The sequence below is a fragment of the Pristis pectinata genome, chromosome 2 (genome assembly GCF_009764475.1).
Source record: "Pristis pectinata isolate sPriPec2 chromosome 2, sPriPec2.1.pri, whole genome shotgun sequence".
In the NCBI taxonomy this organism is placed as follows: Eukaryota; Metazoa; Chordata; class Chondrichthyes; order Rhinopristiformes; family Pristidae; genus Pristis; species Pristis pectinata.
Window position 1 is genome coordinate 120356411 of NC_067406.1, and position 23929 is coordinate 120380339.

General features: G+C 40.3%; 1 protein-coding gene across 2 annotated transcripts in view; it reads left to right on the top strand.

Moving 5' to 3' along the window:
• Positions 1–23929, top strand: part of intu (inturned planar cell polarity protein) — an 81092-nt gene that overhangs the window by 30490 nt on the left and 26673 nt on the right. For both annotated transcript variants that reach the window (XM_052044608.1, XM_052044602.1), the window contains exons 3-4: positions 5110–5195; positions 20617–20826. In XM_052044608.1, coding sequence (XP_051900568.1) covers positions 5110–5195; positions 20617–20826 — 296 coding nt within the window. The remainder of the gene's footprint in view (positions 1–5109; positions 5196–20616; positions 20827–23929) is intronic.

The window sequence follows — 23929 nt, forward strand, 5'->3', positions numbered from 1 at the left end:
CATTAGGCACTGGAACTAAAAGTGCTGCCCCCTCCTTACCCACTACTTCCCCTAAAATAGTGACAGTCACCATGCTATCCAGGAAGGGAGCATACAACCCTTCTAGCTCTCTTGGGACCCCTGTGGGGTCATAAGCTAGCGTCACATGCGGGTCAGGGGTTTTCAAGGGTGGGTCAAAATCTCCGTTCGTGAAGTTCACCGTCCATCACTGAGGAGGCTGGTAAATCCAGAGGATCCTATGGGGTTTAGGGCCAGTAATGGTAATTCCTTCATCCAGGCATTGTATTTTGAGTCGGAGGGAGCAGAGCAGGTCCCTCCCGGCCAAGTTAACCCCTAGGTCTGGGGTTACTGTGAATTGGATCAGACATTCCCGATCTCCAAATTTCACTTGTAAAGGTTCAGTTAAGGGGTAGGATCTTTCCTGTCCCTCCAGCCCGCTCAATGGAACTGAGGCAGTGGACAGTTTAAAATCATGCTGGGCAATACAAGGAGCTTCGAGGGTCAAGGTATTTGCCCCCATGTCTATCATAAAGGGGATCGGCTTTCCCTCAACTAAGAAATTGACGATGGGTTCATATCTGGGTTATCAGTGAGGGTAGGGTACATGGAATGGCTACTCCCCACAGCTAGTCAGGCAGAAAACAGGTTGTTAGTTGAAAAAGGTTGTTGTCTACCGGGAGTCTAGTCTGCCGATGGCGGTAGTGGGGGCGGTCCCGCTGCCAATGGTCAGGTGCCCCCACTACCGCCATCGGCAGACGCTCGCCGGTGCAGGTTGTTGGAGTCCCCTGGGTCCTGGGTAGTTACGAGGGGGTGGTGGTGGCTCACAAGGGGGCCCATACGCTGGGGCTCTTGCGTCGTTGGGGTACAGTGGATATCCTTTACCAGGCCGGTCAACCCCTCCTGGAACACAAAACTGCCATTCCATTTGATATCCCGTACTATCGGAGTAGGGAGGTCGGGGCCGAGCGGGTCTCTGGACCATTTTCTGTTTTACCCTTGTGGCTTTTGAATCGCGTCCATTACTCCAGAAGTGGACTAGGGCTCTCCTCATGGCTTGTCGTGTATGGTCAGGCCAATTCATGTTATTAGTGCAGATAGCTGACGCCACTCCCTTAGGAATACATTGTAATAGGAGGGCGTTAAACTGGGGGGAGGCATTGCCTCTGTTGTGGGCATCGTCCCCTGCATAGGTACCGTAAAGTGAACAGAAACGGTCCCAAAAATCTGGGCCGTCCTCACCCTGTTTCGGTCGGCATTCTAAAACCTTAGTTATGTCAATAGGTTGTTGGAGGGTTTTGCGAAGGGCAGTTCTAATGGTGGTTACCTGGTCCTGAGGCCAGACGGCTGCCTGAAAGGCTGTCCAGTCCACATAGTTTCCCAGGTGTTCTTTCCACCTTTCCGCCTCATTAGTTGTAAGGGCCATGCAACGAAGACTGAAAAGGTCTTTGGGGGGTGGCCTGGTACATCTGAATTGTTCCAATCATATAATCTATGAAATCCTCCGGGTTGGTTTTAGGGTTGGGCGCCTGACTCATGATTAGGCACATCTCCTGAGGCTTCTAAGGGGTGTAGATTTGGATCGTAGGATTAGCGCTCGCTTGGGTTGGATCAGGATTAGGAACACTCCTGTTGGGGAATTGTTTTTTAACCTTGGCTCCCTTTACCTTATTCAACATAGGTGGTGGGCCAGGATGTTTAGGGTCGTCATAATCAGGGGTAGAATCAGAGTCAGAATCGGTGTCTGAGAATCTACTAAAGGTCTGTCCCTTACCAAAAAGTTCCGTCGCTTGTCTGTGGCCTTAGAGCCGCTTGTATGCGGGCTTTCTCTCCGTCTAAGCTGATTCCTGGTTTGGGACGCAATAGGGCCATGGAATTGTCCTTGGGGTGGGACTTGGCTAGCAGTCGTTGGTGGTGAGAGCAGAATGGTTTGCAGACTAGTCGCATTATACAGGGGCGGCAGTGAAATGGGGGTGGGGGGGGAGGGGTAGTGGCTGTGGGTCGGACCATCCAATCCTCCTCATTTTCGTCCGTATCATTACTTTGGAACAACAGGGGCATGCCAGACATGTCGGGAGGTACCTCCACTTTATCCTTATTTCTTTTATTTTTATTCCTACATTTTTCCTTACTCTCTCGCTTCTGTTCCTCTTAGCATCATGGTTTCCGCACTGAGACTTCAGGACTTCCCAACTCTTAGGATTTCCCTTTTCATCACACACACTAATTCCCCTTCTGCGCGCATTATGTTCCCAACTATTCTGTTTAGATTTATTTGTTAGGTCTTTGGCCATTTATCTCCAAGTAGACATTAATATTTTCCATTTTTCCGCCGTATTGCGCTCCCAAATCGCCCTTTCTGCTTTTAGGCACTTATCCACATCCCAAGATCCCCCCAATGGCCATATTTCATTTCCCAATTTTTTATTGAGGCATGCCGATAATTTACGGAAGTTACTCTCATTCTTTGGATCGTCTTTACGTAACTTAGATAGTGGGGTATTGGAACTAGACTTATCGAGAGTTTGTCCCATTTTGTTTTCTTCCCGATCATACGGTACAAATCGCTGCGATTATCTATAAGATTGGTCTCTTTCCTTCACCTACTTCAGGTTCCTGACCTTCCTGTGGGGGATTTCCCCTCTTAAGAACTGGTCTGAGGCAGGGTGGTAGTACCAGAGAACCGATCTCAAAACTTAGAGCTCAAAACCTTGAAATTCACAAACTTAAAACCCGAACTTGGGGACTCGAACCCCAAACCCAAAACTGGGGACTCGAACCCCAAACGCGAAACTAATGAAACTGGGGACTCAAACCCCAAACGCGAAACTAATGAAACTGGGGACTCAAACCCCGAACCTGAAATTACCTTAACTGGGGATTCGAACCCCAAACACGAAATTAACTTAACTGGGGACTCGAACCCTGAACACAAAATTAACTTAACTGGGGACTCGAACCCCTCTTACCTGTGGCACTCGGACAGGTTCGTGAGGAGTCCGCCAGAGGATATTCGACAAGCGAAGGGATCGATCAGGTGTCCAACTCCCTGAGAAGGATCAAGGTGAATCGTACCTTGTGGGCCCTTCCGCCTCAGGTAGTCGTTATCCCCGTCGATCGCTCATGCTGCTTCCGAAACCTCGTCTTGGACTCCTGGCTGGCTCGCCAAATTGTCGTCTCGGAATTAAGGTCTCACTTCTGTCCGCTGTAAAGTAACACAGTGCCACGAGTTCGATTCGATAAAACGCGTTTATTAGCAGTGCACCACTGAGGAGAGGTCTCTTCAGCACTCGTTAAGAGTTGCTTCCCAAGGTCTCCTCGTACAAAGGAGCAGACAGAAATTTATACAGATATTGTCATGCACACTTAACGCATGTGGCGCCGCAAGTTTCGGTCAAGCTAGAGAGATCCCGAGACAGACATCGCACCTATTGTCCAGCATAATTGAGTTATAATCAAGAAATTCAAAGGCAGGTATCACCCCTCATTGTTTAGGACAAGCTTCTCACTCGTTGTTTATTGCACCCAGTACTCCTATTGTATAGCATAACGGGACTGAAACCAAGGTTCCGGACAAAGTAATTAACACCTTATCCATTGAGTCAGCAGCTTGCGTGCTCTTGCTTGCAAGGTATTTTTTCTATCAGCTATAGGTATGGTGACAGTTTTTAGCCCTTTACTTCCTCAGTGGTGAATCTAGTCAGGTTTTGATCATTAATGCCATTTGTCAAGTGTTTTTTTAGTAAACAAAAATACGTGTTTTTTTTTTACTGAATGCTAATAAATTAAAACAGAAAAATACCCTCAATCTAAAGTGAAAACAAGGACAAAACATTTTCAAACCCTGAATACACATCACTGGTTTACTTAATGCAAATCTAACCTTGGCAACGTTACCAAGAATGATTTTTGCAGGTCTTGTGTGATTGCAAAATTTCTTATTTCTTGCTGACAGAATGGAATTCAGTTGCTGGAAGAGATCATTTTTCAGGTCAGGCTACGGAGATGGGTTCTTTTTGTTAAATTTGAAGTAATTTCTCCCAAAAGAAGAGTCAACAGTTGCAATGTAAGGTGATTATGAGCTGAAATACAAAAAGGGACAGCCCAGTCTGCAAGTTTTATATTATCCTGAATGCTGTTGCATGCTTCTATGTTATGTAGGGTTGGCATGATCTTTGAGAGTTGATAGTTATCTATTCCAAAATCCAAGTCAGTAATATATTCAGTATATTATGCACTAAAACTCTAATAATCTGCTATTTTACTGTTCAAAAATCCTGATGGTTTGGGAACAGGGTCTCCAGGATCCCCTTCCCACATTCACTTTAACCTAATTGGGGCCTCCTTCCCACACTTGCTCTGAACACACTGGGACCCTGTCTCCACGTTCACTCGAAACACACAGGGGCCCAGTTTCCACACTCACTTTACACTCGCTGAGACCCATTCCAGTGCTCCCCTTAAACTCACCTGGTTCACTGGAAAGTTTTCTCTGCAACTGTATAACTCCTTTTTTTAAAAAAAATAGTTAAAAGTATATAATAGGAGTAATGTTTCCAATTGTTTGGAAATCTGCCAGTCCAGTACTACCATAGTCCTGAAGGTACGATTATCAGAGTTTTACTCTAATGAATCAAAATAGGCTCGGCATAGGCATTCTACCTTACTCCATTCAGAATAATTACCTTTACCTTTTGTTATAGCTAATCTGTCACCCATAGCACTTCCACATTATTTTCAGTCTGTACATCAGTTACTGGCTAAGAGGATCATATAATCTGATCCTGTGATTCTGCTAATGACATGCTTGAATCAACTAAGTGAAAGCACTCAGAAATAGTTTGGCCGACGTTATACTTATTGTGGTATCGTTTTTAGATTATTTACTAGTTTCCTAGCAGTTTGCCAGTAAATAATTCAAATTGAGAATGCAGTTTCTTTTACCATCTACAATTGACTATATTGAGTATTGCCTCAAAATAAGAAGGCTGTTGAGATCCCAATTTGGGGAAAATAGTAGAAGATTAAATTAACAGTTGATTATCTGACAGCACAAATTTCTTTAAATTGTTCATGTAATACAAGTAATAACATTGGTCTTCTCTCCATCAGGTGATGCTCTAATTGCTGTGAATGATGTGGAAGTAACCACTGAGAACATAGAACGTGTCTTATCATGTACTCCAGGTCCAATCCAGGTATATTTGAGCCAAAAAATAAAGATTAAAATGTTGCTCTTTGTCATAGACCCATTTATACATTATTCCCAGGTGTCAACAATAAAGTGGGCTGAATATTTGTCTGCATGGCATCATCAGTAATCTGAAGTAGATTGTCCATCCACTAGTTTATAGAATCTGTCAGGTTTCATTCCATTGAAATCATTGCAAGAAAAATCATGACGACAGTTCATTCAATTGGATTCCAGCCCATACAGTCAAGATAGAACTTCAATCCAGTGAATTTTTAGTTTTGTATAATACAATTTGAATATTGTTTTACTTAATTATTTTATGTCCATGCCATCCCTTTATTGTGGTGTGGAATTTCATGGTCATAATTGTGTTTCTGTTGAATTTATTGGTATTGCTGGACATTCACTGAGGCATGTCTGTCTTGTTGTGAAACATGTTGATGTCCCAATGATCATTTAATAGAGTTGGTGTGCATCAAGAATTAGCCATCCCTCCCTGAACACAAATATATCAAATTTCAGAGTAAATCATACAATACTAGTTTTCACATATTTAGGATTGGAAGTATTCTGTAGCAATTGCTGAAAGTTTGAGTTGATAATGGTGCACTGAGGGAAGCTCAGCACTTGGGGCCTAACTGATCAGGATAAACAACTGCATATTTCCTTAATCAAATTGAGAAATAAGCAGAAGAATGAGAGACAAATAAACACTAGTTAGAGTGGGTGAATTAAGTTTCCAGTTGGGTACAGGAAACAAAATACATAAGAGTAGAAATATTGATTTAAGAGAAGGAAAAGTGAAGGGATACGTAAATTAAAACCTGACCTTTTAATATAAAACAGAAAATGTAGGGAATTCTCCAATGTAATTAGGAATCAAAACATTGCTTGGGTAGGTCCACTTTTCACCCAATTCCATTGTTATGGTTTATTTTCACCCTCCATTACTTAATGCTAAATCTGGAAGAATTTTATTAAGGGCACTAAACTAAAATTATTAAATAATATCTGGATTAGTATAAAATACAATTTTCTCAGCATTTTTAATGTAATTGCATTGTTTGTTTGCTTACCCCTTCATCCAGTCAAGAGGGATTATCTCCACATGCATCGGAACTCATAGAGTCATACCGCACCGAAACAGGCCCAAGTGCACACCAAACATCAAGCATAAATGAAAATACAAAAAAAAACTACAGATGCTGGAAACCTGAAGTAAAACAGAAAAAGCTGGAAAAAGTCAGCAGGTCAGGCAGCATCTGTGGAAAGAGAAATAGATAATATTTCAAGTTCAAATGAAGGGGTTCCACAGATGCTGCCTGACACTGAGTTTTTCCAGCATTTTCTGATTTTATTCCAACTATTAAGCACCCATTGACAATATTTCCATTCCCCACATTATTCTTTCCCACATTCCCCTCACCTTCCCCCCCCCCACCTTCCCCCAGATTCTACCACTCACCTACACACTACGGGTAATTTACAGTGCCCAATTGACCTACCAACCTGCTTGTCTTTGGGATGTGAGAAGAAACTTGAGCACCCAGAGAAAGTGCAACTACTACAGTCAGCACCAGAGGTCAGAATCAAAAACCGGTCACTGGAGCTGTGAGGCAGCAGCTCCACTAGCCCCGGCACTGTGCCGCCCTAACCCTCAAACTGCCAGATTTCTCTGGATTTTTTTTTTCTTTTAAACTCTGGCATCTGGCTTTTTTGAATAGTTTATTTTATTCAGTCATAATGGTAGGCTTTAATTTAAAACAAATCCTGAAATAAATAACACTATTATTACTTGCTGTCATTGGGAAGCTAACTGCAGATAAAGCATTTACAAAATGACATACCAGAATTGAAGGTTCTAACCAGGGACCATTTGTATCATTAAATTCAGAAGTTTATATCGTTTGATTTTATAATTCTCAGTTTCGTTGTCCTTTTATTTAAGGATCACTATTATGAAAGGTATAATATTGGATCATTTGTGCAAGGTATTAAGGGGGTTATTTTGTATAGCTGCATTCTGGATGCAGAATGTGTTGGTGCTTTTTGTTGACCTTTGCAAGAGATAATAGGAAACTGATAACAGCGCTGCTAGTTACTAGTTCTTTTCAATAAGACTGTTAATACTGTCTTTAATGCTTCCATTAGCCTTTAAAAACCATTAATTATGTTGATTGTTAAATACCAAATTTAATTCTCCTCTTTGAAATCTGGCAGTGAAATCAATCCTGTGAAATGTCTCAAACTGTGTTTTCCAGACATTCAACATACTATTTGTTTCAGCTGTAGTTGTATTTTTGTATATTTCTAAAGTGCCGCCTTTGAGGCATAGACTGATGAAATGCTGAGTGGTTTTCAAATACAATCAATGAAGTTATCAGATTAGTTTTCTCTGTTACCATTCTAAAGCAGAAGTTTAGTCATTGCACACTTTGCGTGGGGAAAACCACATTTAGAATACTCTTCCTTAACTGCGTGTTGTAGGAGAACTGTGCCTCAGTGAAATGTAATTTTAGGCATACTTTCATGCACAATTTGTTATGGGTTTTTTAAATGCACTGTCATTAATAGAAAACTTCTGCATTCAGTGAAGGAAATTAATAACTTTTTGAACTTGCTAATTGAAGTGTGAACATTTTTTTTCAAAATCTAAATTTGATTCAAAGCCAGTTTGATTCAAAGCTGGTTCTCTTTTTGAAACAATAAACAGAAAATGCTGGAAATATTCAGCAGATCTTTAGATGGAGAAACAGTGTTAACATTTCTGCTTGATTACCTTTCATCAGTTCTTCTCTGAGAGCACCTCCCAGTTCCCAAGTCCAGGCTCAGAAATATATCACAAGATCAAAATTGTGATCTTAGGAGCACTGTGGAATATTTACTCTTCAGTATTGCAATGGCTCAAGAGGTGGTTCAACAACCAAGCCACACCTGTTACCAATTTAGGATGGAACATTAACAATTAGGGATGGGAGTAAATCCTGATCTTCCCAAAAATATCCACATCTCATAAATTAAAAAATAAATAAAGATTCAACTGGTTTACTTTAAAGTTTTTTTTAAATTTGAAGTGTGTTATCCTTGTTTTTCATCTTGTAAATCCAACATGACTAATAATTCGCCTTTCACTTTTCAAAATACTAATTGATGTGTCTATATTCTTATCAGATCCAGTGTTATTTTATCTTTGGTTTATATATACCAATTTTAAAATACCTTTGTCTTGTGGCCTTCTCACACAATTTTACCCATCATAAATTTTGTGTTCCTGGCAAAACCTTCAGGATTTTTTCAACCATGTACCATTTTGGACATTTTGGTTAGGTAGTTCTTGAATGATTTCAGTTAGCTTGCTGTTTGATAATCTTGAATTGTTAAGTGTTTCATGCCTTCTGCTTACATTCACGTACATGTGATAGATGACATTTTAAATGGATTGATTCTACAACCTATTGTGTACTTTCATTGCTTCTTAATCTATTATTTGCCCTTCTATTTTAGAGTCATGCTGAGCTCATCCATTTTTCTTAAAATGTAAAGAAAATGAACAAGAGTAGGCTATCTGGTCCTTTAAGCCTACTCCATCATTTCTCAAGATCATTGCTGGGATAGAAGATCAAACATATTTTCCAGCACTATCCCTTATTCCATTAATGTTCAGAAATCTGTCTGGCTCTGGTTTGGATGAATTAAATGACTCAGCCTCCCAGAACCCTATAAAGTAGAGAATTCCAAAGATTCATCACACTCTGTGAGGAAATTTCTCCTCATCTCAGACTTAAACAACCCACACCTTATTGTGAGACTGGTTCTTGATTCCTCGGACAGGGGAGAAACATCCTCCTTGCAGCCAGCCTGTAAAGCCCCGTAAGAAGTTTCAAAAATATCTCCTCTCATTCTTCTAAACTCTGGAAAATACAGGTGTAGTCTCCTCTATCTCCTCACGTCAAACACAGCATTCCTGGAACCAGGCTAGTGAAGCTTCACTATACATCCTATGGCGATAATGTCCTTTATTAAGTAAAGAGAATAAAAGTGCATATAATTAGTGAGTCATGATATCAGTTCATGCTGACTCTGCTCAATCCTATTTTTAAGATTTTCTATCATTGTATCTTTCATTGTAGATTCCAGCATTTTTCCCACCACTGAAGTTAGACTAACAGGTCAGAAGTCCTCTGTTTCCTCTCTCCCTTTCTTAAATAATTCTGTTTTTCATATACCTGTATATCTCAGCTGCGATTAGCTTCATATATCATTAACTTTTTTTAAGAAGGCTTAAAAGCTGTTGAACTGGATTTCATACGACCCAGCCTGCACATTAAGACTCAACCCCAGGCTTCTCCCAAGGCAGTACTAGCATTTTGCATCTGCATGTTTTCTGTTGACCATGAACTATTGCTACTGCAGCAGATCAGTTCGCATGAGATGATTAGCCTTGGGCAATAGAAACTGCAGTCTGTCCACAGACTGCCCAGATATCCTCCTGACAGCTTGTTTCCAAGTATCTGTGACCATCAGAGATATTTAGAAAATGCTTGAAAAACATTTTAAAAATTATTATTGATAGAATGGTAAAATAAATTTACTGAGACAAACTATTTAATTGAAATATTAATTTAAATGAAATAAAACACTTGCTTTTACTTGCCATTTTAATGAAGGTCTGCAGCCCATTTGCCTCAGGTGCATCAGCAATGGCAGGTATAAAACAAAGTGGCCAGACACAATGAGCATCCTGCCTTCAACTCGGAATGCCCCATGACTGAATTGTGAGCCCAGGGACAGACCTCCAGCATGCCTGGAACATGCTAGCATGTGAACTGCAGCAAGTCAATGGTTCTCCACGGTCCCTTTGTAGAGAATTGTGTAATCCAGCCCATTATCTTTCCGTTGTGAAGATGTTTGCAGTTTGAACTTGCCTGGTTGTCCTCTTCAGTGTTAAATATCAGGAAGAGTATTGAAATCCTCCCTACAAATTTGATTGTTGAATCTGTGAAAGCCAACGATTACTAAATTTGACATTTATGTACAGAAGATAAGTACATCGTAAAGTTACTGCCAGTGAATTTTACAGATTTAGTGGAAATTTAGCACTACTGAAAGTTGCAATATTCCATTTGCAACACATTCAAGTTAATGCCATACTCCTGAATTTTCTAAAACAGCAGCTAATTAATAATTTTCACAAATGAAACAAAGCAGACCTGCCGCCTCCTTAAGTCAAGGCTATATTTAGCTTCATAAACGTAAATGGGAATTCCTTAGAGGACAATAGAACAATAAGTGCTAACAACCAAAATGACCAAATTTAATTGATGATGGCAGCTCTTTGGCAAGTAAGTTTTTTTTTAAAACCTTGGCAACATCCCCAACTTTCCTATCATTGATCCCCCTTCAACATTCAGGAAAAGATTTGATTCACTTTATAACTGTCATATTGTTGCAATGACCCATACTGTCTGGCTATAAAAGTCCATGGGAAAAGAGAGAGATTGATATTTGCAGAGAAGGTTATGTATTTCAGAACTATGCAAACAGAGCAGGAGTTATACAAAAGAAGGGAGAGAGAGTTTTAGTGATTTAAATGAAAAGGATGCAAAATATAAAATCTGTTGTCATTGTTAACATTAAGCAAAGACAAAAACAAATGAGGGAAATAGAGTAGATGAAAAACAAAAGAGAGCAGAAGACAAATAGGGAACAGAAGATCAACTTTTCAATTAGTCTACAACTGAAGCTAGAGGAATTCAACTCATTAAATTTTAATTTTCCTTTTGAAATCTTAACCTGCTTTAGCAATGAAAGCTATTCTTCGATAGAACAAGGATGGAATATTAATTAATTAATGATATATGATCACATTGGCGGTGAGTCAAGTTTTACAAACCAGCTCTTGATTTATTTATTTATGATTTAACGAGCATTTAAAATTCAACCTCTCTCATGGATAAATCGATTGTCATATTTAAGTTGGTGTTTATCAGTAATGCTGTCAGGGAAATTGAGTGATTTGATAATGAGAGAGCTGGACTTATGAACATAATCAATGGTGGGGGAGTGGCATTGCTAATCAGGGATAGTATCACAGCTGCAGAAAGGGAGGATGTCATGGAGGAATCGTCTACTGAGTCAGTGTGGGTGGAAGTCAGAATCAGGAAGGGAGCAATCACTCTATTGGGAGTATTCTATAGGCCCCCCCCCCCCCCCAATAGCCACCAGGACACTGAGGAGCAGATAAGTAGGCAAGTTTTGGAAAGGTGTGTCACAAACCAGCAACAAAAGAAACACACTGAGCATGATTCAGCGTTAAAAACTATTTTATTAATCACTACTTATGATAATACGTAAAATAAAAGTAAAAATGTTAGTATGTTAGAATTCAAAAATGTTAAACCTCGAACGTTAACCCCAAAACTAAACTCTTCGTGTGTGTGTGTGACAAAGTCCAAAACTCCCAGTTCCTGAATGGTTCTTAAAGTTCAGTTCCGCAAGCCATAAGGTGAAACATGAGCAAGGGCTTCTTCAACAACCACCGTTGTCTGAAGATAAGATGTAGATGTAGAAAAACATAGAGAGAGTACATACGAAATCCAAATGTTCCACGATGGAACCCAAACGACACTTCAGTGTTTACTCGGTAGTGACTTCCTCACCCCGAAAAGCATCCGAACCGTGGTCGTCCACATACAAATACCTGTTTCCTTCTACAGGTCAGCAACAAAGTGAACTCCACCGGATTACTTCCAACTTCCATACATGGATTTCAGTGGTAAACACAGTTATTGTTTCTCATCCATCGATAGAGAAAACAAGCAGGCTGGTGTCTCTCTCCCTTCTCTCTCTCTCTTCTTCTTCTTCTGACCTCTTCAACAACGTCATTACGTCCTTTATCTTCTATTGACGTAAGCACGCCCCACACACACATACACACACACTCTCTATCTTAAAGGGACTTTCACTGAGTCCATAACACCTCCCACCTAAAAAAAAATGTTCCCAAGAAAATTTTAACCGCGCATACAGTTAGTAATGTTAATAATTATCATGCTACACAACTACAGACTATCAGATTAGTATAGATACATGTTTCCCATTTAACATCGGGAAAGACAATCAGCAATCACATTATCTTTGCCTTTAATGTGAGTTATCATGAGATCAAACTCTTGCAAAATTAAACTCCAGTTTAACAGCCTTCTGTTCTTGTTTTTGACTCGGCTCAGAAACACCAATGGGTTATGATCTGTATACACAGTCAATGGTTTCTGAGCGGTGCAAACATATACACTGAAATGTTGCAAGGCTAAAACAAGCGACAGTAATTCTTTCTGTATGGTGGAATAATTCTTTTGATGCTCATTAAATTTCTTTGAAAAGTAAGCTACAGGATGGTCAATATCATCAAGGTCACCCTTCTGCAACAACACAGCTCCTGCAGCTTCATCACTGGCATCTACTGCTAATGAAAATGGCTTTTCAAAGTCAGGTCTTCTGAGCACAGGATGGTAGCATAAAATGGCTTTCAGCTTCTCAAATGCTTCTTGACAAGAATCTGTCCAAACAAACTTTACTCCCTTCTTCTGAAGATTAGTTAGGGGAAGAGCAATATCAGCAAAATTTTTACAAAATTTTCGATAATATCCAACCATTCCCAAAAATCTTCTAACAGTCCTCGTACCTGTGGGAATAGGGAACTCAGATATTGCTTGAACTTTTGCCTGAACAGGAGCTTGCTTGCCTTGACCTACAACATAACCAAGATACGTCACAGTGGCATGGCCAAATTCACTTTTAGCCAAGTTAACTGTAAGGTTAGCCTTGGAAAGTCTTTCAAACAATATTTCTAACGCAGAGATGTGATCTTCCCAAGTATCATTCCCAGTCACTAAGTCGTCAATGTAGGCATCTGTATGGTTTAACCCATGAATCACTGAATTAATCATTCTTTGAAATGTTGCCGGAGCATTTTTCATTCCAAATGGCAAAACATTGTATTCATACAATCCAGAAGGGGTTACAAAGGCTGAAATTTCCCTTCCTCTATCTGTTAATGGAACACACCAGTACCCTTTTAATAGGTCAATCTTTGTAAGAAATTTTGCCTTTCCCACTCTGTCTATGCAATCATCCACCCTAGGAATAGGGTAAGCATCTGACTTTGTTACAGCATTCACTTTCCTGTAATCTGTGCAAAATCTAACAGTTCCATCAGGTTTAGGTACAATAACACAGGGCGAACTCCAATTTGAAGTAGAATGTCTAATAATATCATTTTCCAACATGTATTTTATTTCCTGATCAACAAGTTTACTTTTTTCCACATTCATTCGATATGGGTGTTGTTTGATTGGTTTTGCATCCCCAACATCAACATCATGGGTAATTATCGATGTTCTGTTTGGAACATCTGGGAACAGATTTTTAAATTTTAAAATTAATTCTCTCATCTGTTGTTTTTGTGAAACTTGTAAATGGTCCAACTTCGTTTCAAGGTTCTCCAGGATATTTTGGTTTTTTAGTTTCGATGGAACAATATTTGGTCTAAATTGGCCTTCCTCAACATCAACATCAGGCATTCTAGAAACAACCTTTACACCATCCACCAAGGCCACAACTGAATCCCTCTCATAATAAGGTTTTAGCATGTTTACATGACAGAGTTGTGTTTTCTTGCGTCTATCTGGTGTTTTGATTATATATGTTACATCAGTCACTCGAGATTCAATAACATAGGGTCCAGAAAAGCGAGCTTGCAAGGGATTATTTTGGCTAGGGAAAAATACCAACACCTTTTGCCCCACTGCGAATGTCCTAGGCCGAGCATGTCTATCAAAATATGTCTTCATTCTTATCTGGCTTGTTTTCAAATTCTCTCTCGCTAGCTGGCAGACTCTCTCCAACCGAGTTTTAAATTTTTGGACATAGTCCAACAGACTCAAGTGAACTTCCTCATTAACCCATTGCTCTCTTAACAACTCCAAAGGTCCTCTCACCCTATGTCCAAACACAAGCTCAAACGGACTAAATCCGATTGACTCCTGGATCGATTCTCTAACGGCAAACAAAAGTAAATGGATACCTTCGTCCCAATCCTTGGTGTTTTCAAAGCAATAAGTCTTCAGCATATTTTTGAGAGTAGAATGAAATCTCTCCAGAGCTCCTTGAGATTCTGGGTGATATGCAGATGATACAATCTGCTTTGCTCCCAGCTCATAGACTATTTGTTGAAAAATTTTTGACATAAAATTACTACCTTGATCAGATTGGATTTCTTTTGGCAAAGCAAACAAGGTAAAAAATTTTACAAGAGCCTTTGACACCGTCTTGGCCTTAATATTTCTAAGGGGTATTGCCTCTGGAAATCTAGAAGTGGCACACATGATGGTTAACAAATACTGATTTCCAGTCTTAGACTTTGGTAAGGGGCCAACACAGTCCACAATCACCTTCGAAAAGGGTTCACCAAAAGCAGGAATTGGTTTCAAAGGAGCCACAGGGGGTTTTTGATTTGGTTTACCTACCATCTGACATGTGTGGCAGGTTCGACAAAACATCACCACATCTTTTCTCAAACCAGGCCAATAGAATTGTTTCAAGATCTTCCCTACAGTTTTATTCACACCAAAATGACCACCCAAAGGCATACTATGGGCCAAGTTTAAAATCTCATCCCTATAAACTTTTGGAACAACAACCTGATGAATAACTTCCCATTCCTCAGTAACAGGAACATGAGGAGGTCTCCATTTCCTCATTAACACTCCATTTTTGACATAGTATCCAGTTGGCACCTTTTCAATCTCCTCACATGAGAGTGCTTTTTCTTTCAATTCTGTCAACTCAGGGTCCTTTGTCTGTTCCACCATAAAATCCTTCCTTGACAAAGACAAATCTTTAAATTCAGGCTCACTGTAAGGATGTTGATCCTCCACTGAAGACAGAAAAGTCTCAGATAAGGCATCAAAATTTTCTTCCTGTTTAGGACTGTCACAAGGAACTACATCAGACTGCACCGGACTGTCTGTCTTGGCTAATTCTTTAGCTCTAGCTCGAGTCACTGCACATGATGGGTAAACATCTGGATCATCCTCAGACTCATCAATCCTTGGTTTGGTTGTTAACCGTACCACAGGATCACTTTCTCCATTTGCAAGGTCATTTCCCAATAACAAAGAAACTCCTTCCACTGGCAAACTAGGTCTTATCCCTATCTCGACTGGTCCTTCTACGAACTTTGACTTTAAAATCACCCTGTGAAAAGGGACAGACATGGTCTCACCTGTAACGCCTCGTATTAGATTTACCTCACCAGTGTCACTTTCTTCACCAAAATTTAAAACACTGTCCAGCAAGAGAGATTGACTAGCCCCAGTATCTCTAAGAATTTTCACTGGCACCTGGGGTGACTCATCATTCAGTGAAACAAAACCCTCTGATACATACGAACGGAATTCTTTTCTCACCTCCTCCAACTTTTCCGCTTTTACCTATTGCAAGGACTGATCTTTAACAGCATCTCCTGAACCTTTTTGATTTTTAATTGCCTGAAAGCAAGCATTGGGCCCAGCTTCCTTCTTTTTCTTCAAAAGGGCACAATTAGATATCACATGGCCAGGTTTCCTACAGTAATAACAAGTACGCTCAACAGGTTTCTCCAGCCCTGGCTTCTTTTCATCCTTTCCTTTTTGATTACCTCCCAATTTAATCTCCGGTTTCCCTGGATTGTCTTTGTAACTCCTTTGAAAGGTTTTAGGTTGTCCCCATTTGGATTTATGGGTTAAAGCATAATCATCTGCCAACCTAGCAGTTTCTTGTAAAGTTTCCACTGCCTTTTCATTTAAATATGTTGTTAATACAGCTGGAACACATCTTTTAAAGTCTTCCACCAGTATCAATTCTGTCAATTTATCATAATCCCCATCTACATTTTTAGCCAGGCACCATCGTTCAAAACATATTCTCTTTCCATTGGCAAATTCCATATAAGTCTGATCTGCAGATTTCCTCAAGTCTCTGAATTTTTGTCTATAAGCCTCAGGGACCAATTCATAGGCCTTCAAAATAGCTTGTTTTACCTTGGTATAATCAGCTGCATCCTCAACAGACAAAGCAGAATAAGCTTTTTGAGCTTTACCTTTAATCACACTCTGTACCATAAGAGCCCATCCTTTCCTTGGCCAGTTTGAACTCACAGCAACCTTTTCAAAATGTTGGAAATACTGATCAACCTGATCTTCTTCAAACGGAGGGACTAATCGAACCTCCCTGCTGGCTGAAAAATCATCATCAGAATCAGATTCCGAACTCCTACGCTTCATTTGTAACTCATGCTGCCTCTTTTTCTCCTCGTTATCCAGCTCCATCTGCTTCATTGCTAGATCAGCCTCTATCTTCATCTGAGTTATCTTTTGTTCGGCCTCTAATTTCTCTCGTTCGGCCTCTATCTTTAACTGGGTTTGTTCTCGTTCAGCCTCTAATCTCTTTTGCTCTCGTTCAGCTTCTAATTTATTTTGCTCTCGTTCAGCCTCTATCTTTAACTGGGTTTGCTGTCGTTCAGCTTCTATCTTTGCCAGCTGCACCTGTGCCTCAGAAATTGCTATTTCACTGCCAGGAAACTGTTTTAACACTTCCTTCTCAAACACCTTCTTTTCCACATAATGGCCAGCTATCAGTCTCTGAATATCTGCCTTTCTCATAGACTGCTTTACTTCTGTAAGGTTTAGCCTGGTAGCAATCTTTATCAAATCATCCTTTTTCGCCACCTCCAATCCCTTTTGGGTTGGTGACTCCAAAAATGCCTTAATATCCATTGCTGCTGGTTTCCACACACACAAGCCAATTAAAAAGAATTTATCAGACCTCCCTCAAAAATCTTGTCAATCTGGGGAACGATCCCAGACGACACTCGTTAATCTTGGGAACTATCCCGGACGAGCCCCCAATTTTGTCACAAACCAGCAACAAAAGAAACACACTGAGCATGATTCAGCGTTAAAAACTATTTTATTAATCACTACTTATGATAATACGTAAAATAAAAGTAAAAATGTTAGTATGTTAGAATTCAAAAATGTTAAACCTCGAACGTTAACCCCAAAACTAAACTCTTCGTGTGTGTGTGTGACAAAGTCCAAAACTCCCAGTTCCTGAATGGTTCTTAAAGTTCAGTTCCGCAAGCCATAAGGTGAAACATGAGCAAGGGCTTCTTCAACAACCACCGTTGTCTGAAGATAAGATGTAGATGTAGAAAAACATAGAGAGAGTACATACGAAATCCAAATGTTCCACGATGGAACCCAAACGACACTTCAGTGTTTACTCGGTAGTGACTTCCTCACCCCGAAAAGCATCCGAACCGTGGTCGTCCACATACAAATACCTGTTTCCTTCTACAGGTCAGCAACAAAGTGAACTCCACCGGATTACTTCCAACTTCCATACATGGATTTCAGTGGTAAACACAGTTATTGTTTCTCATCCATCGATAGAGAAAACAAGCAGGCTGGTGTCTCTCTCCCTTCTCTCTCTCTCTTCTTCTTCTTCTGACCTCTTCAACAACGTCATTACGTCCTTTATCTTCTATTGACGTAAGCACGCCCTACACACACACTCTCTATCTTAAAGGGACTTTCACTGAGTCCATAACAGGTGCAAAAATAGCAGAGTTGTTGTCATGGGAGACTTCAACTTCCCTAATATTGATTGGCACCTCCTTAGTGCAAAGGTTTAGGTGGGGCAGAATTTGTTAGGTGTGTCCAGGAAGGATTCCTGACACAGAGTGTGGACAGGCTGACTAGAGGAGAGGCCACACAAGAAATTCTGCAGATGCTGGAATCTGGAGCAATACACAAAAAGTGCTGGAGGAGCTTAGCAGGTCAGGCAGCATCCATGGAGGGAAATAAACAGTCAACATTTCGGGCTGAGACCCTTCATCAGGACTGGAAAGGAAGAGGATAGAAGCCAGAATAAGAAGATGGGGGGAGGGGGAGGAGTACACTCAGGCAGGGGATAGGTGAGTTCAGGTGATAGGTGAGTCCAGGTGAGAGGGGGAAGGTAGTGGGAGGGGGAGAAGATGTAATAAGCTGAGAGGTGATAGGTAGAAGAGGCCGAGGGCGGAAGAAGGAGGAATCTGGTAGGAGAGGGTAGTGGACCATGGAATAAAGGATGGGGGAGAGGAGGAGGGGAGATGGGCAGGTCATCAAAGTGGGGGAAGGGAGCCATACCAATATGGGAAGACAAAGGAGTGGGGGGGGGGAGCGGGAGAAAAAGTAGGGGTGGGGTTACCGGAGGTTAGAGAAATTGATGTTAAGGCCATCAGGTTGGAGACTCCCAAGGCGGAATATGAACTGTTGTTCCTCCAAACTGCGCCTGGCCTCAATGCGGCAGTAGAAGAGGCCATGGATAGACATGTCATTATGGGAATGGGATGTGTAGATTGGGTGCGTAGATTGGGTGACCACTTTGTCATATAGAAAATGGAGGTAAAAGATCAGAAGGTGGTGGCTAAAAGCTTGATTGAAGAAACAAGTTTTGAAGAAATGAAAGAAGATGGAGGAGAAGATGAGGAGACAAAGGGCAAAAAAAATCCTAAGGAGTTAAGTGAAAGCCATGAAGTGTGTAGAGAAGATGGATAGAGAGCTTTTGTTAAGGGTGATTTTGGGAGAGGCAAGACATTGCATAAAGATCAAATTGAATGTCTGTGGTGATTGAACATATGGAGATGTATGGAAGTGCTTTGCTGAAAAGGACAGATTTACCTTTAGGGTAGGTTGATTTGAGGAGTTTTGTGGTGGAGTAGACTTAGAGAGCATATTGAAGAAGGAGGTGGAGTAATGTGCACAGCAGGATGTAGGTGAATGCTACCGTCCTCAACTTTTCCTGATTTAATATCAATAAACCTGAAGCATTAAATCCATGCTCCTCACTCCTGTGGCAACCTACAGCCACACAAACAGGACACTGAAGTGAGAAGTAGCTTTTCGAGTCTGCAAACCTTATTTTGTGAGCAGCCAACTCAAAAATCTAATGAATTTCATGCTTGCAGTATGTCTTTATAAGTATTAGATGTAAAATTAAATCCTGTATATACCATTATCATTTCTGTTTGGCTTAATTGGCCAGAAGCTGAGCAATACCATTTTAATGCAGTAGCAGGGTCGAAGGATTTGACAAACGTGCTGCAAAAAAAAATGAAATTTCCAGCTCTTTGGCAGTGCCTCTTTTCTCTTACTGATGCTGCCACCTTTCCCTTGCTTCCAGCACACCAGGAAATTGGAATGTCACCAATGTATTTTTAAATTAAATCTATTTACAATTCCTTCAGTTCTTTTGTAATATTTGGCTATAAAGGAAGTGCAGTGCATTTCTAAAGAAATGAGAACCTTTGGATATTTCCTAATGTTTGAATTTTATATTTATCAAAAAGGAATTTGTTCATACTTCATGCCCAAAATTTTATGTTGTTTGAAAAGGTAAAAAGGGATGTCAACACTGAAGAGTGTTACGGACTCAGTGAATGTCCCTTTAAGATAGAGAGTGTGTGTGTGTATTTGTGTGTGTGGCGTGCTTATGTCAATAGAAGATAAAGGACGTAATGACGTTGTTTAAGAAGTCAGAAGAAGAAGAGAGAGAAGCATAGAGAGAGTAAATACGAAATCCAAATGTTCCACGATGGAACCCAAACGACACTTGTGTTTACTCGGTAGTGACTTCCTCACCCCGAAAAGCATCCGAATCGTGGTCGTCCACACACAAATACCTGTTTCCTTCTACAGGTCAGCAACAAAGTGAACTCCACCGGATTACTTCCAACTTCCATACATGGATTTCAGTGGCAGACACAGTTATAGTTTCTCATCCATCGATAGAGAAAACTAGCAGGCTGGTGTCTCTCTCCCTTCTCTCTCTCTCTCTCTCTCCTCTCTCTTCTTCTTCTTCTGACTTCTTCAACAACGTCATTACGTCCTTTATCTTCTATTGACGTAAGCACGCCACACACACAAATACACACACACACTCTCTATCTTAAAGGGACATTCACTGAGTCCGTAACAAGAGGATTAAACAGACTTAAGCTCAATGCAAATACACCAAGTTTGAGATTTTGGGAGAAACCAGTAGTGTACAATAAAACCCAACGTACTTTTATGTCTGAATCTTGGTAATGGTTATACAGTGTAATATTTTTGATTAAAACTATTCATGTCAGCAGAAAGTAGGCTAATTATTACTCACTCTTTAGAAAAAAGGAAATCAAAGTTTACACTTACATTTTTATATCCCAGATTGGAAATACTGTTTGCAACTAAGTAAAAAATTAAAAGAATATGGAAATGCATCTTTTTCCTCAGCATCAATTTTACTTCCAATGTCCTTTGCCAAGAGCAATTTTAACATTTACTTAATATGACTCATAACAGGTGAAACTCACATTTGAAACTTTAAGCCATGATCAAGTACAAGCTGACATGTCTTTCGAACACAACGCTAAACCAGTTCCCAGTGGTACCAATCTGGTGAAACTGTTATGGGGTCAAGACACTGCAGATCTTCAAATGGATATTGGCAAAGTTTCTCATATTGCAATGTATTTAACTTTAAAGATGGAATCTGAAGACTCCAAGGAAGAGGTATGTCAATAATTCTTATATTTTTTGAAAGACACCAATATATGGAAGGGTGATTTTGTAGAATTATTTCACAATGTCCATGAACTACAGAGTTATTGATAAAAATAGATATATCTACTACAAATAGGGTCTAACTAAACATAATATATCATTTGAAAGCACAAAATTAACAGCAATTTAGTAATATGCAAAAAATGCTTAATTACACACTGTGGAGTGAAAAATAGCAGAGTAAAGTGCATTAATGTTCAAATAAATGTTCTGATAGAATTTTATCAGCATTCTGTTTTTAGAGTCATTGAATTGTACAACATGGAAACAGGCTATTCGGCCCAACTTGTCCACACTGAATAGTTGGCACCCTTCTGTATTAATCCCATCTCCCAGCACTTGGTCTATAGACTTCTATGCCTAGGAAATTCAAGTGCTCATCTAGACACTTCTTAAACACTGTCAGCAACCCAGCTTCAACCATTCTCTCAGGTAGTGCATTACAGGTACTTGCCACTCTGAGGGTGAAGAAGGTCCCCCTTGTATCCCTTCTAAATCTCTTCCTCCTTACCCTAATTCTTTGTCCCCTAGTTTTGTCTACCTCTGATGTGGGGAAAAGTTTTATGCAATCTACCCTACAGGCAACTGCCAAGTTGCGAGGGGTTGAATTCTTAGAAAACGGTCTGTATCACGATCTTCCATAACACAAAACTGTGTCATCTGCATATGTGGCAAGAAATGTGAGGTGAAAAAAAAATTGTGTTTATTTATTTTCACACAAATTGTGTGAGAGCAATTTTTATTCTGTATCTCAAACTTTTGAATAGTGATTTGTGAATTCTGTAAGGGCAAATTTCCATAACCCAAGTGACCATAACACTGGGGTCACCTGTATCTATATCTCACATAATTTTATATACCTCATCTTATCCACTCTCAACCTTCTCCAGTCTTCCTAGCTTCTCCAGTCTTCCCTCATAATTGAACTGCTTCATCCCAGGGAACATCCTGATGAATCTCCTCTGCACTCTCTCCTGCTCTATCACATCCTCCCCACAGCATGGTGACCAGAACTGCACGTAGTACTCCAGCTGAGGTCTGACCAATGTTTTATAAAGTTGAAGTGTAACCTCCCTGCTTCTGTATTCGATGCCCTGATTGATGAAGGCCAATTTCCTTATGACTTCCTAACCATGTTATCTACCTATGTTGCCACCTTCATGGATCTGCGGATTTGTACTCCAAGGTCCCTCTGTTCCTCAATGCTCCCTAAAGACTATTATTCATAGTGTATGTCATAGGCTCATTAATATTCCAAAAATGCATCACCTCACATTTATATTGGCTATTTTTCGGCCCATTTCACCAGCACATCAATATCTCTGCAGCTCAGACTATCTTCCACACTATCAACAAGTCTGCCAATCTTTGTCATCTGTGAACTTACTAAGTGCCTCCCACATCCACATCCAAGTCATTCATACATTTTACAAACAGCAAGGGTCTCAGCATCGATCCTTGTGGGACACCACTAGTCACAGGTATCCAATCGCAAAAACAGCCATCTGCCATCACCCTCTGAACCCCATTGCTAAGCCGGTTTTGGGTCCAGTTTACCAACTTGCCCTGGATCACATTGGTCCTAACCTTTTAAACAGGTCTTCCATATAAATCACGTCAACAGCCCTCATCACTTCACTTTGTTACTTCTTCAGAGAATTCAGTCAAATTGGTCATACATGATCTGCCCTTGACAAAGCCATATTGGTTGTGTCTGATTGATCTATGCCTTTTTAAGTGACTATCCTCTCCCACAGAATTTTTTCCAGCATCTTCTCTGCAACTGACGTTAGGCTCACAGGTTTATAAGTCATAAGGCTTTTCCCTGCTCTCCTTCTTGAAAAGGGGGGACCATGTTTGCTGTTCCCCAGTCATCTGGTACCTCACTAGTGTCCAGTGAAGACTTAAAAATCTCAGCCAGAGCCCCAGCAATCTGCTCCCTTGGTTCCCTAGCAGCCTGGAATAAATTCTATCCTTGGGCTTTATCTACCGTTAAGCCATTGATTGGAAATCAGGACCTTCTGGTTTGTGAGGGTCTTGAGCTCTGGTTGCTGACCTTCCAGCTTGTAGATCCGAATGTACGCCAAAGCAATGGCACCATGTACTTCAGATATTGGCATAGATAGAGTGGACAGCCGGTATCTGGCATAGATAGAGTGGACAGCCGGTATCTGTTTTCCCTGGGTTGAAATGTCCAATACTAGAGGGCATGCATTTAAGGTGAGACGAGATAAGTTCAAAGGACATGTGCAGGGCAAGCTTTTTTTTACATGGAGAGTGGTGGGTGCCTGGAATGCGCTGCCAGGGATGGTAGTGGAGGCAGATACAATAGAGGCATTTATGAGGCTCTTAGATAGGCACATGACTATGAATGGAGGGATATGGACCATGTCCAGGCAGAAGAGATTAGGTGTCATTAACTTAATTAGTTTGACACAACATCATAGACCAAAGGGCCTGTTCCCCTGCTGTACTGTTCTGTATTCCTGCCCCGGTTGCTCAAGAACCATATCAAAAGGCAAATAATATTAAGGCTAGTAACTTCAGATAAAAGTCAAATTTTATGCCCTCCCAGGAAAATTCTAGGAAATTCTGCAATCTGACTTTCTGCCAGCTATTCCTAACCTTTGCAATGTGGTAATTAGACACACTTCCAGGGCAAGGCCAAGAAAACTATCCTTATGTACACCATTTGCTATGAAGTGTATAGATTTAGGTTTGTATTAATGGTTCCCAAATTAGTATTTATTGTATTGAATGAATATTCAAAATCTAGTCCACTGTAAAAGTCTTATCAAACACAGATATAAGAGTAGATCTCTCACTTGTCATCTTGACCAGTAAAGTATAGGATGTGAAGAGATCTAATGTAAGAAAAATATCAAAATGGTGTAAAAGTATAAAGATTTTAAATGCAAGAAGATGATACTGAAGTTGTCATGAAGGTGCAATTACTTCAGTATTTATGAATCAATGTTTTTTTTCCTTGAAATTATCAAAACATGAAATCTTTTTTTGCAAATGTTAGGATATGTAATCCATTGACACCTAT